The sequence below is a fragment of the Microcaecilia unicolor genome, chromosome 10, assembly GCF_901765095.1.
Source record: "Microcaecilia unicolor chromosome 10, aMicUni1.1, whole genome shotgun sequence".
Taxonomy (NCBI): Eukaryota; Metazoa; Chordata; class Amphibia; order Gymnophiona; family Siphonopidae; genus Microcaecilia; species Microcaecilia unicolor.
Window position 1 is genome coordinate 23,497,119 of NC_044040.1, and position 14,071 is coordinate 23,511,189.

Here is a 14,071-nt window from a genome sequence, read left to right on the forward strand (position 1 = left end):
AAGAAGCTGGCACATTTCAATGGAAATTCCAAGACAAGAGGACATGATAGGTTACCCCGGGTCTAAACACCTATAGCCACCTAAAAAAATTATATTTTTTTTCCTCAGGAAGGGTAAAGGACTTATGAATAGTCTTCCACAAGATGTAACAGGGAAAAAAAATCAGTACCAGAATTCAAGAAAGCATGGGACAGGCACAGAAAAGCCTCAGTAATGGAAACTGAGGGTAAAGCCAAAGATTAAGTAGGGTTTAGAGAGGGTATGGAAAAAGTTAAGGAAAAACGGGTGATGCACCTAGTGGACATCAATTTCTGTGTGTCTTAATGTGCAGGGAAAGACCTGGATTACACAAGATTCCTCCTGCATTTTGCCAGCATAGTAGTACTTTTAATACGCCATTAACGTATATTTAAGGACTAGGGAACAATTAGATTTCATTTAAATGTCATTTCAAGTGCAAATTTCCTCTAGCGCATAGCAAAGATATGACACTGAAGAACAGCCCCCAGGCAATCCCCTTTAGGGCACAGGTGGGCAACCCAGTCCATGACGGCCACAACCCAGTCGGGTTTTCCACACCTAATATGTGCAAGATTGATTTTCACGTACTGCTTCCATTTGTATACAAATAGATCCAATGCATATTCATTATGAAAATCTTGAAAACCCAACTGAGTTGTGGCCCTCAAGGACTATGGTTGCCTACCATGCCTTAGTGGATACATTGAGGTTTAGAGGTCAAAGTACAGAATATTGCCTGGGTAACATCTGGGGCAGGAGTTTTAATCCCAGTTTTGACAAAGACATCCATTTTACCTCAGATTTCATTTGCCCCTCCCCCCACTCCCTTTGGGTTTCCCTTCTCTCCCATCATTCCACATTAATACCAGCCCTCTTCTATCTTCTCATTTCCAGGAGGACCCACACCCTCACTTTTTCATACACTTTTCCCTCCCTAAAGTTACACAATACTTTAAATAAAAGGCACTATGATGTGCCAAATCACGTCATAAAATGTGAGAGATGCACCGCTCCAGAGCTGGATCAGATGAAAATACAGTGTTGTGTTAAGGTAAGTAGAAGAGCATCAGCTGTAGCCTCTTCAGTCTGATGACGCTTCAGTGTGCAGTAAACCATCAATCAGTCACACTTCCCAAGCCACAGGAGGGTCAAACTCACCAACTCGATGCCTTGAGGGAAGGGGTTATCCTCCCAGTCCTTTTCTGGAAAGCGCTGTACGATCTGACCCTGGCCTTCCCCACTGCCTGTAGAAAAGAGATCAAGTTAAAAACACATCAACTACGCAAGCATGCAAGAGTGTTCCAGTACAGTTCCGTGAACTTGCGACAGGACACACCAAGTGTGAATAGCTGCACAAGTAACTGCAAAAACCAGAGAAGCCAAACACTCAGGCTAAAGTACATAAGCTATCCTTCAGTACGGCAGGTTAGTACCAATTTCTCCATGTTAATCTTACTTCTAACAAAACAGTCACAACAAGGGCGACAAAAGAAAGGGGGGGGGGGGGGGCAGCAGGCGATGTGAAAACTTGTCCTTTGTTGAACATTCAGGACTCGACACAAGCCGTGTCCTCACCTGAGTCCGAGAGAGTTTGAAGGCGCTTTCACCAGACAGTTTATAAAGATAAATCTTTGATTCAGACACTGAATATACCTGCATTTTTTCAACTATACACATCCAATTTTAAGTGACTCCTGAGGAAGGCCCGTGTCAAGTCTTGGATGTTCAATATAGGACAAGTTTTCACATCACCTGCTGTCCCACCTTTCTTTTGTCGCCCTTGTTGTGACTGTTTTGTTTGCACGGCTACAAGGGTTGCTGTTCTTCTGTTTTCTGTTTGAATCTTACTTCTAATACAGAAAGATTTTTAGTATGGAAACCCAAAAGTAAGTGTGCCACATTAAAGCACACCATGGCAGACATACAAAAGGTTGAATTCTTAATTGCTCCCAATTTTTGAAACAAATTATTGTTTTTCAAAATAGATCGCCTGGTACTGATTTTCCTGTTATTTCATGGAGATTGAGCAGGATCCCTTCCAGGCCCAACCAATACTCATTACTGTTCAGAGTTTAGTGGAGCATGATCTGAAAAACAGAGGCAACGCAGCCTTCTATTGTCAATTTTCTTGAAAATAACGTTTGGCTTTAACATCCTTGACTACAGATTTGGATATCGTAGACTGACCGATCACAGTGAAAACATCATTATAGTGAACAGATCTGGTTATAAAAAGGAAGGCTACAGACAAGAGGTATCAAACATACAGACCATTTCCAGCCTGACAAACTCCATCTTTCAGCCCATGTGTCTTTCCCTGGTTCTCTGCCCAATCTCACCCTGAAAGTGTGTGATCTGTAGCTGCATCACTGACATGGTGCATTTTTTACACTTTTCACTGTCTAGTGCCTCACTCTGAAGAATCAGGGGCCAGTATTTCCAGGATCAATGTCAATATTAAAATGCCCCCCCACCCCAAGCTCTGGGCTAGTTGAAGAATTACAACCATTAAACTCACTGACCAAGGAAACTCTAGAAAATGAAACCAAGCGCTATTATTTAGTACGTCTCACACAGAGACCAGAAGGCCATAATGTCCCTGGCTTTGCGCTTCTTTCTTTTGCCAGTATACACAGCTGTCTCTTCCCCTCCGCGGGCAGTACCATACAACTTATTCTTGCTGCGCTCTGCTTGCCCTTTGCCATGTTGCTTTTTCTCTCTCTCCATCTATAGCTGGGCAAAATGCTTCCCACCATTTCTTGCAACTCTGCTCTGCCCTTTCTTGGGGGACTGCTCATAGTGGCACCACCAGTCATTTTAATTTCAGTCAGCCAACATACTAACCAAGGAGAACGACTACATATATATTAACAGAGCTACCACTGTTACACCAATACTGTCAGGCCCTTCCTGCAGAGAGCAGCAATACTTCCAGGCTTCACCATTAGTCAGCTGGTGGTTATTTTAACAGGCACAACAAAAATGTATACACATACTATAACTATGTAACTATGTACACATTAACTTAATTGTGACCTTGCCCACCAGTTAGAAACTTCTACATTTTCTCTTCCCTAGTGTGGCCCAACACAGAAATGAGTCCAACACCACGACTAGAAGCAACTTCCAGACCCAGTACATTATTATAATATGCCTTCAGGCCCCAACTCCCTTTGCAAGCTTATCAACTTCTGCATCAGTTGCTGAGGGACATGAGATGGGTTCTTTAATTTATTTTTAATTGAATCTTTCCAATATGTGCCCTCCTTTTACATTTTACCAAAAGTTGCATAACTCATTGGAAAATCCTCCAAGAAGGCTGACCGTCTCAGGAATTTGCTCTTTCTTTGTTGATACTTTTCTTCAGTTGTTTGCAACTCTGCTCATCTGATCTGTATTCTTGGAACCATATCAAGATTTACTCAATTTTTTTTTTATATCTACGGATAAGTCTTTCTATGCTAACCATGGTTTCAGCCCTGTGCTTTTTGATTCTGCTAGAATCTCCTCCGGTGTTTTCAGTCACACACTCCAGTTTGCTGGAGTCTTTTTAACAGTTGTGAATTAATTATCTAAGTTTACTCAAAAATGCTTGAAAGTCTATTGTGATGTTTTGAGTCTTAACACAAAACCCTGTGTAATTATAGTGCAACATTAAAGTGACATACACGATAGGTGTTTACATTAATTGCAGTGTACCTAGAATTATGCACAGTATTGTGCCGTGTTATATATGTATAAAGACTCTTGACTTTAATAAAAGGTCAAGACATTTTCTCCCTCTGAGGATGACAGTTCTTGGCACCCAACTAGGTTTCTGCCTCTAAAAGGGCATGCAGAGACTTCAGTACCCATACTGTTTTAGTTATTCCCATAAGAAATGAAACTTCCTTATCCCTTTATTTATCCTGTTTGTCTTGAACAGGTTTCAGCACATACGTGCCTGCCTCAGGAGACTTAATGAAAATATTCAACAACTGTAGATATTTCCGTTGATGTATCTTGAAAAATGAGCAGAACTGGTCTTTATAAAGACCACTGCTGAATTAGAAAAAACGGGTCGCTTATGGACACCACTTGAGTGCAAGAAAGGGTCTTACACGTTTGTGGTCAGTGCTACATAAGTCTAATAAAGCTATAGAAGTGATAAGTAGTCACAGTAGTAGTGGTTGTAGTATGATTGTGCAGGACATTTTGGACACTTGGGCTCTTGAACCAAGGACTCAAAATTGATTTTTTTTTTTTGTCTCTCAAGTGTTTCTTTATATTTAATCAAGGAATTTTGCCAGCAGTTTAAAGCTGCCTCTATGAGGGCAACAGTGGCCCTCAATACAACACACCTTTATGTGGATTCCTTTGAGAAAGAATAAATCTGTATTACTGAAAGTGTATTTTATAATCTCACTTAATGACCTGAAAAGGGATTCCTTGCACTCCTTGAATTGCAGAAATGTACCAGATTGAGCACTATGTTCCTTTGGGTTTCTTAATCAAAAACGTGACCAAGGATATTTTGTCATCTTCATTAGGTGAAAGTGTATAAAACTTAAATTTAAAAAAAAAAAAAAAAATACCCAATCTCAAATAGAAATAATAAAAAAAAGCACTCTGTATAGTGTTCAAAACAGTATAGACTAAGAAAACTATAATGATAGCTTTCTTCAATCTTTACTGTTTTGAACACTATACAGAGTTCTTATTGGATCATTAGGGTAACTTTTGACTGAAAAATAGATAAATATGCATTTTGCTAATGAAAGGCCTCATTTCCTCACAGAATTGTTTGGTTTGTGCCTTACCTTATTCCATCATGACAGATTTCTTGAATAAGGATATAATAAGAATGCATTGGCCAGTATTCCAACAGCATTCAGTTTGGTTCTTTGTCACTGTTTGCACATAAACATCAGAAATCTAAGACTTTTTGGGCTCCATGAATTTTCCTACAGGGCAAGCTGACGTTGAATCAATTTCAGGCCACTACCCTTGTGGTCACTGTAGTGTGTGTTAGTTTTTTCAGGGTTTTTCTCCTCAGATCTTTCCATGTAAATCAAGTGCTGCGGTTTATGTTACACCAAGGCCTTGACCTTATTGCATGTATGAAAAACACGAGAACTAGGATCACTAAAGTAAGATTCATATGCTTACTTTTGACAACCCCATTAGAATGAAAGAATTGTCAGCAATGATCAACTGTCACCGATTTGAAATTTGATGTGCTTCAATAGGTTGGATAGCTCCATGTGAAGTTGATTTAATTTTAGGTGGCTTCTACAAGATTACTCTCTCTGAACTTGGGGGGGGGGGGGGGGGGGGGGGAGGGGGGCATGGTTTGAGTCAGCTATTGAGATTTTATTGTAACCTGCTGTGAAGACATGACAATTGGTGGCATATCAAACACAATTAAACTTGAAACTTGAGATTCCTGCTGCCTGATTATTCCCTGGTTAGTCAGCTGCTTATTTAAACCAGAAGCAGCTAAGTGTGGGGGTTAAAGATTACAGAGAGTACTGGGGATGACATTCCTCTATTTTCTGTGCTGCTGAATCTTTTGAAAAACACTGTTTTCAAGATTATTATGGTTCTGTTGGTTTATGATGCATATTCTTAAACTTTTTACTTAAAATACGTACGTTTTTACATTTGTATTTAACAGCAAAAATGAGCCTGATATGCAAAAGCCCTGCAGGAATTTCTGGTGGCATGTATGGAGATAATGTATGCAACTTACATGTCAAGTGGTCTGGTGGTCCCTGCGCAACCATCACAGATTTCGATGAAATTTTCTGTGAATATTCATACATGTCCCCAATGAACATTGGTAAAGTTTTACGTTCGCCGATGCAATACTTGCTGAGATATAGTAATCTGTTTGACCCCCATACTGCAGCCTTTGCGCAGGGACCTCCAGACCACTTGACAAGGAATGACCGTTGTCGTACTGTGGCGAAGTGGGAGGCAATATGGGAGCCCTTTCTGAAACATTTGCTCTTATTAAGATGGGTGTGGGAGGGGGAGGGAAAGTGACGTGTGGGGGGGAGAGGGTTGGTTTTGCTGGGAGGGTTAGTTGTGGTCATGGGAGTGGGGTGTGAGGGTATTTCACCAAAAAACAATGAGTTTATCTTGTTGGGCAGACTGGATGGACCGTACAGGTCTTTATCTGCCGTCATCTACTATGTCCTCTGCAGTTACTGCACTGAAATGTTCTTTACTATACATTAGGACTGTTTCCAGTTACCACAGATACACTTAATACCTCATCTTCAGGTGAAAAGTGACAGTGCATAAGTACCATACACTAACTGCAGTGTGCAATCTATATCCATTTTCCACCCCTAACATACTATGCAGTTAATATGTGAATTAGCATAGAGATATGAAGGCAGATAAATTTCACTTCCAATTATTCACCACCTGTTTCATATCCATTGTCCTTTGGAGTATTTCAAGGCTCTAATTCATCTCTCTGTCATATAATATTTTCCTTAGCCCACTAGCCACCCTTATTTAGGATACTGATGTCAATGCTTTTTTTCTATGCCAATGACATTTTTACTCTTCTCTACCTCACCTCTACAGCCTGATCGTTCTACATTGTACCATATTTTCACATATATAACCCATGCCCAAGTATAACCCACATAAACTAGGTGCTGTTGTATGCAAGTTTGTGTATACCCCGCACCTTTATATATCCCGTGGGTTATATATGCAAAATATAGATACGAACACCATGCAGAAACCTAGGTCGTGCAACATCATTATAGGTCTCCCTCCCTGATGAAGCCCCTCCCCAGTTGACGTGGAATTGGCTTTATAAGGCAGCAATTCAATTATTGCAGTTTATTGTCTACGAATGTAAATACTTGTATAAGCCACACCTGTGTATAACTGCACTTTCCCTGTGCCAAATGTCAAATCATATATAATCTGTGGGTTATATATGCATATGGTACTACTGTTTGTGTCTTGTGAAATATTGGCTCTTCAACCATACGTTAATTCTGAATATAGAAAAAACAGCTTACTGGATTACTGGTAAACTTCCTCGACCCAACCTCTCACTCCTTCTGGTGTTTCTCCCTACTATGGACTCTTTCAGATATCTAGGGATTATTCTCAGTTACGATCTTTCCTTTCACAAGCAGATTTCAAATGAAATTAGGATATGCTGTCCTCCATTGGCTCCGATCCCTTTGAAAAACTGATATGAACCCTCAGCACTTCACACCATGGACTCGCACCTGCTTAATATCACCTTTTGCAATTTCATTTATCCCTGACTGACCCACACCCAAACGCTTACAAAACTTTTCAAAATTCTACATCCCGTTTTCTGTGCTTTGCACACTTGAACCATGCCTCTTCTACTTTCAAATTACATTGGTTGCCCCTTCACTTCTGCATCCAGTTTAAAATTCTCTATACCACAAGACATATTCAGGGGTTCCCCTCTATCTTTCTTCTCAGACTATCCCATATATTCTTGCTCGGTCCCCTCACTCACTAAATTGCACATTGTTTAGTCTTACTATTGTTCCCTTGCTTTGCACGTCTTGAATCCACTAGGCAATACTGCATTCTTTTTCCTTGCTCCTAAACTCTGAAATTATCTTCCCCCTGCACTCTGTCAAGTGCAAACATTTTTGAAATTCAAATCTGCCATAAAAACTTTTATTTTTCAATTAACTTTTGTCCATTACTTTGAGGTCTCTACTGATTTGCTGCTAGCCTAGACAATTGTGATCTCTGAATGATTTTATCCCCTACCTCCTCCTCTTACATAAGTACATAAGTATTGCACACTGGGACAGACCAAAGGTCCATCAAGCCCAGCATCCTGTTTCCAATAGTGGCCAATCCAGGTCCCAAATACCTGGCAAGATCCCAACAAAGTTCAATACATTTTATGCTGCTTATCCCATAAATAAGCAGTGGATTTTCCCCAAGTCATTTTAATAATGGTCCATGGACTTTTCCTTTAGGAAGCCATCCAAACCTTTTTTAAACCCTGCTAAGATAACCACCTTTACCACATTCTCTGGCAATGAATTCCGGAGTTTAATTACATGTTGAGTGAGAAAAACTTTTCTCTGATTCATTTTAAATTTACTACTTTGTAGCTTCATCGCATGCTCCCTAGTCCTAGTATTTTTGGAAAGAGTAAACAAACAATTCATTTGATAGACCTCTATCATATCTCCTCTTTTCTCTGTATGATCTGTACCTGTCTTATGTTAAATGGCATTCCTTTTTATGCTATTTTAATGTATTTTAGTAAACCACCCTGACTTGCTCATCAGATATTTGTATTTTCAAACATGAGCATTCTCAAATAATACTGTCCAGCTGCAGAAAGACAGCAAGCAGCCCTCCTGCCCTGGAAGCAGATTTCTTACTTCATTAGTTCAGAAAGTTGGCACAGGTATGCTTTGTTACAGTGACTGACATTACACCTTGCATAACTCAGTTCACCCACATGGCAGCTGTCAGGACCGAAGTGAAAATGTTGAAATGTCCAAGTCATAGGAAGGTTTCTATTTGGCTTCTGTGGGGCTCAGTCGTTACCCATACAAACTACTGCTTCCCTGTTAGAATCCAACTACTGCAAAGTGAGTGGGCAGCTGGCCATCTTTCCTGTCAAGGCAGCCTGCAGGTTGTGCAGATAAAATACTTATCACTGTAATGTAACAGAGGGATGCCAAAACAATGCAACATGCTTGAACCTGTAATGTATGATCCTTTAAAATGCTGGCACAGTTTACTAAAATGATAGAACACCAAAGCCTACTTGAGACCACTTAACAGTCCTCTCCACATACGAAATCGAGGGAAGAAACGGTATCTCCACCTGTGATCCACGACACAAAAAGTCTGCATTGGCCTACATACAGATAAATGTCTCGACCTTCCCTTTCCTAAAACACTATAACGTTACACATCACAGAACTGAAACACACAGATCATTTATGTTGAAATCTATTTATTAAATTGCAGTAACAAAATGGTCATGCATCATGTTCTACTTTTTTTGACTCAGTCCCAGCCTCTCTAGTTCCTTCAATCTAAAATTTTATCCAATTTCAGATTTCATTTCTTAGGCACGAATCACTCCGCTGGAAAACAAATCCATAGGTTTCGTGACTTTGAATGACAAATCCTTTCTTCTGAGGGCAGTGGAATCTATTCCCCCCTTCCCGAGTCTGACATGGGCTCTTTTGTCTTGTTTGTTGTTTTGGAAATGAGTCTTCCCTGAAAAATTATAGTGAATTATAGGCTGAAATAATAAACAAAAATCCCACAACTGTCAGATTTACCCATCCCCATGCACAAAAAGGTGGCTCTGGGGGCAATACAGTAAAGATAGAGATGGACTGCTCTCAGTAGAGTGTCATGGCACAGGCAGGCTCAGGGAATGATGCACTAAGGACAAAGCTAGGCTGTTCACTCTCTAAAAGATTCTTTGTGCCAATTTGGCTATTTTCTTCCGTAAGATCAGAATCCACTATAGTCCATTCACTACATGAAATTTTCATACCAGCTATAACCACGTCATCCATGAGATGGAAAATCTGACACTCTTTGAAGCAGAAATTCAGTGAATGTGAATTATCTGCATCCAAAGGCATTACAGAAAAATCCTATAATTGACAGTTGTTAGCAAACTTATGTGTCAGGGCTGCCACCGCCATGGAGGCGATCCGGGGTCAGTTCCCAAGACCAGCTTTCTCTCCTCTTCTCATAACGCTCATGTGTGAATGCCAACATATGCTTAGTAGAGTATTTTCAAGAGCGCTTAAGCTTTGCTTACACTGCTCCAACCCAAGTTCCATGACACGCTAGCCTGTTGGCCCTCAGAGAAATGCACTTGTTTCTTTCTCTAGGGTTACACTGCATGCTCAGACTGGCTTTTTGGGGTTTCAATTTCAGTTTTGCTTTATTGTTTCCATTTTGTGGTTTTATACTCTATATTTAATAAGGGTTTGTTTGTATTTATGTGGGACCCAAGTAAGGGTCCTGTGCTACCATGTAGTTTTTGTGAATGATAATGTGGTCCAACTTGTACTTTCACCATCAACATCTACTTCTAGGGGAATTCTCTACAAAGAAAAAAAAATGTTCTCCACAAAAATTTTGAAAATTCTAAAACTTAAAAAAAAAAAAAAAAAACCCCAACCCTCTGCATATATCTGCAAATATTTTTTGGGGGGTAGGCACAGAATTCCCTTATCATAAAGGGTCGGCTCCTCTCTGCCTCCCCCTCACACCACATGGTTCACCCTACCCAGCCCATTCTTCCCCCACTTGGGGGGGGGGGGGGGGAGACACTGGAGGTCCTCCAGCCCTCTCTGTCCAGGAAGGAGGGGGCAGGTTTGCCTCCATCTGGGGTGGGATGGGGGTCCTCCAGCCATGTTTGACAGGTCTGGGATTTTTTTTTTTTTTTTTTGACAGCCTTGACCTGTCAAATAACTCCTGTGGGAGATTTGTACCTGGCACAATCCTCCCACAGGATGGTCAATGCTATTAGTTTTGATCATGAGAGCTACAATCAGATAAGATCAGGAGGTTGAGAGAGACTATCCATCCACCTGCTGGAGATAGAGAGCACTGTCTTATAGGATGGAATGCTCTTTGGTCAGTCAGACAGTATTCTCCTATCTCCACCTGCTGGTAGATGGTCACAATCCACAAGTCTCTAGATTCATCTGTTGCCGACGTTAAGGAACAAAAATTTCACACACACAAAAAAACCCACCTCGGCATATATTTGCATATTTTTTTGGGGGGGGGCACAGAATTCCCTTATCATAAAGGACCAGCTCCTCTCCAGTCTCCCCACCCAACATGGTTCACCCTACCCAGCCCAATCTTCCCCAACTTAGACTAAGCCACCCCCTCTCCTAGCAGATTCAGCTCCCAGCTCTATCTTTGTCTGCTAGTTCTTTAACCTCCCACCCCACTTTCTCTCTGTTCTTTGGTTCTCTCCTTACCAGCAAGACCCCAGTTCTCTTGTCCCCCTCACCTGCTCCTCCTTGCCAAGGACATTCATCCCCCAGCTTGCTCTCACCATCCCCCATAGCGAGAGAAGAAAGGGGAGAGTGGTTGAACACCGGGCCACATCCTCCTAATTTGAACTATGCAGCTATACACAGTGCAGTTCAATCAGTAGTTGGAGCCAGGGCAACAGAGGAAGAGGGGACTACAGCAGAGCCAGGGAGCACTCTATACAAACACATAACACTTTACCAAGATAAAAGCTGTATGTAATTCAGTTCTGGAGTATTGTTCTGGAGTTAGATTCCCACTTCAGGCACAGGCAGCTCCTTGTGACTCTGGGCAAGTCACTTAACCCTCCATTGCCCCATGTAAGCCGCATTGAGCCTGCCATGAGTGGGAAAGCGCAGGGTACAAATGTAACAAAAATAAAATAGATACTACTGGAGATTCTACATGGAATGTTGCTACTATTGGAGATTCTATGCAACATTCCATGTAGAAGGCTGCGCAGGCTTCTGTTTCTGTGAGTCTGACGTCCTGCACGACTCACAGAAGCCTGCGCGCCCACATTGGTGATCTGCAAGGGCCAACTTCTACATGGAATGTTGCTAGTGGAATAGCAACATTCCATGTAGAATCTCAAATAGTAGAAACAGTGGAGGAGTGGCCTAGTGGTTAGGGTGGTGGACTTTGGTCCTGGGGAACTGAGGAACTGAGTTCGATTCCCACTTCAGGCACAGGCAGCTCCTTGTGACTCTGGGCAAGTCACTTAACCCGCCATTGCCCCATGTAAGCCGCACTGAGCCTGCCATGAGTGGGAAAGTGCGGGGTACAAATGTAACAAAAAAAAAAAAAAAAACCTGACTGGCTACTGTTCCTTCAGAACAGATATGAAGCCCGTGCTCAAGGAGGGGGTGGGGAGGTGAACCAGAGATTTTATTTATATATATATATATATATATATATATATATATATATATATATATACACACACACACACACATACATACATACATATACATATATACATATATATAAAGCGCCATCTCTGATCTGGGGAAATTTTGAGCTTTGTGCTCAATGCTAGGTTGCACTAGTAGCTTCCTGCCATGAAGCAAGAGCAACAACACAACTAGAGAGGAGTTTACGCCCAGAAAGCAGAGATAACTCTTGAGAATCAGAAAGGAGGAGGAGAGGCAGGCTTCAGGCAGAACATTCGTTCAAAAATGAATTCCTTCCCAAATGCATCAGCTCACTTTAATAGAAAGAAACTGTAATGACACAGCAGGAGAGAAGAATCCACATCTGTCATGAGGCCTACCCACAGAGATGCCCAGCAAGCCGCACCTCCTCTGAGAGCCTGTAATTACCACTATAAATATACCTGTTTGCCATAAAAAGCACATCCTGCTTTAACAGAGGTTCAGTTTTCAAGTAACAGAATTACAAAGGAATCAACTGCAGCTACATCCACAAAAGCCCTCCTTTCCACCAGCATCCTTTGCCCATGGAAACCTTAATTACCAATTATCAACTTTTGGAATGAGCATAGCATTAAATTCCAGAGATATCTTCAAACACATCAGCAAAGGTTCTGATACCAATTTCCTTTCACAGATTGGTACCTATGAATGTATAAAAGTGTTATAACAGTAAAAAAAAAAAAAAAAAAAAAGAGGAGGAAGTAATATTACATATCTACAGGTCTCAGGTAAGATCCTCACCTTGAATATTGTGTTTAGTTTTAGAGACCTCTTCTACAAAAAACACTGATAAGGTAGAGGCAAATCAAAGACCACCAACGAACTGCTGTATTGCCTATAAATCAAATACGATGACAAAATATAAATCACCAACAAGCAATACTGTAGCACGTGCTATAAGAATTTTAATGACTAGCCCACATTCTCGCACAAATTACTGCAACGTGATTGCAACAAACATCGTATAAACCTGAACTGGTTGACGGACAGACGACAGAGGGTGGTGGTAAATGGAGTTCGCTCAGAGGAGGGAAAGGTGAGTAGTAGAGTGCCTCAGGGATCGGTGCTGGGGCCGATTCGGTTCAATATATTTGTGAGTGACATTCCCATAGGGTTAGAAGGTAAAGTTTGCCTATTTGCGGATGATACTAAGATTTGCAACAGAGTGGACACCCGGGAGGGAGTGGAAAGCATGAAAAAGGATCTGAGGAAGCTAGAAGAATGGTCTAAGGTTTGGCAATTAAAATTCAATGCGAAGAAATGCAAAGTGATGAACTTAGGGAGTAGAAACCCAAGAGAGACTTATGTGTTAGGCAGTGAGAGTCTGATAGGTACTGAGGGGGAGAGGGATCTTGGTGTGATAGTATCCGAGGATCTGAAGGCGACAAAACAGTGTGACAAGGCGGTGGCCGTAGCGAGAACGTTGCTAGGCTGTATAGAGAGAGGTGTGATCAGCAGAAGAAAGGAAGTGTTGATGCCCCTGTACAAGTCGTTGGTGAGGCCCCACCTGGAGTATTGTGTTCAGTTTTGGAGGCCGTACCTTGCGAAGGATGTTAAAAAAATGGAAGCGGTGCAAAGAAAAGCTAAGAGAATGGTACGGGATTTGCGTTACAAGACGTATGAGGAGAGACTTGCTGACCTGAACATGTATACCTTGGAGAAAAGGAGGAACAGGGGTGATATGATACAGACGTTCAAATATTTGAAAGGTATTAATCCGCAAACAAATCTTTTCCGGAGATGGGAAGGCGGTAGAACGAGAGGACATGAAATGAGGCTGAAGGGGGGCAGCCTCAGGAAAGATGTCAAGAAGTACTTTTTCACGGAGAGGGTGGTGGATGCTTGGAATGCCCTCCCGGGGGAGGTGGTGGAGATGAAAACGGTAACGGAATTCAAACATGCGTGGGATATGCATAAAGGAATCCTGTGCAGAAGGAATGGATCCTCAGAAGCTTAGCCGAAATTGGGTGGTGGAGCAGGTGGGGGGAAGAGGGGTTGGTGGTTGGGAGGCGAGGATAGTGGAGGGCAGACTTATACGGTCTGTGCCAGAGCCGGTGATGGGAGGCGGG

At 41.7% G+C, this 14,071-nt stretch overlaps 1 protein-coding gene across 6 annotated transcripts in view; it reads right to left on the reverse strand.

Moving 5' to 3' along the window:
* SBF1 (SET binding factor 1) overlaps positions 1-14,071 on the reverse strand; it is a 186,186-nt gene that overhangs the window by 128,738 nt on the left and 43,377 nt on the right. For all 6 annotated transcript variants that reach the window (XM_030217005.1, XM_030217006.1, XM_030217002.1 and 3 more), the window contains exon 2: positions 1,180-1,265. In XM_030217005.1, coding sequence (XP_030072865.1) covers positions 1,180-1,265 — 86 coding nt within the window. The remainder of the gene's footprint in view (positions 1-1,179; positions 1,266-14,071) is intronic.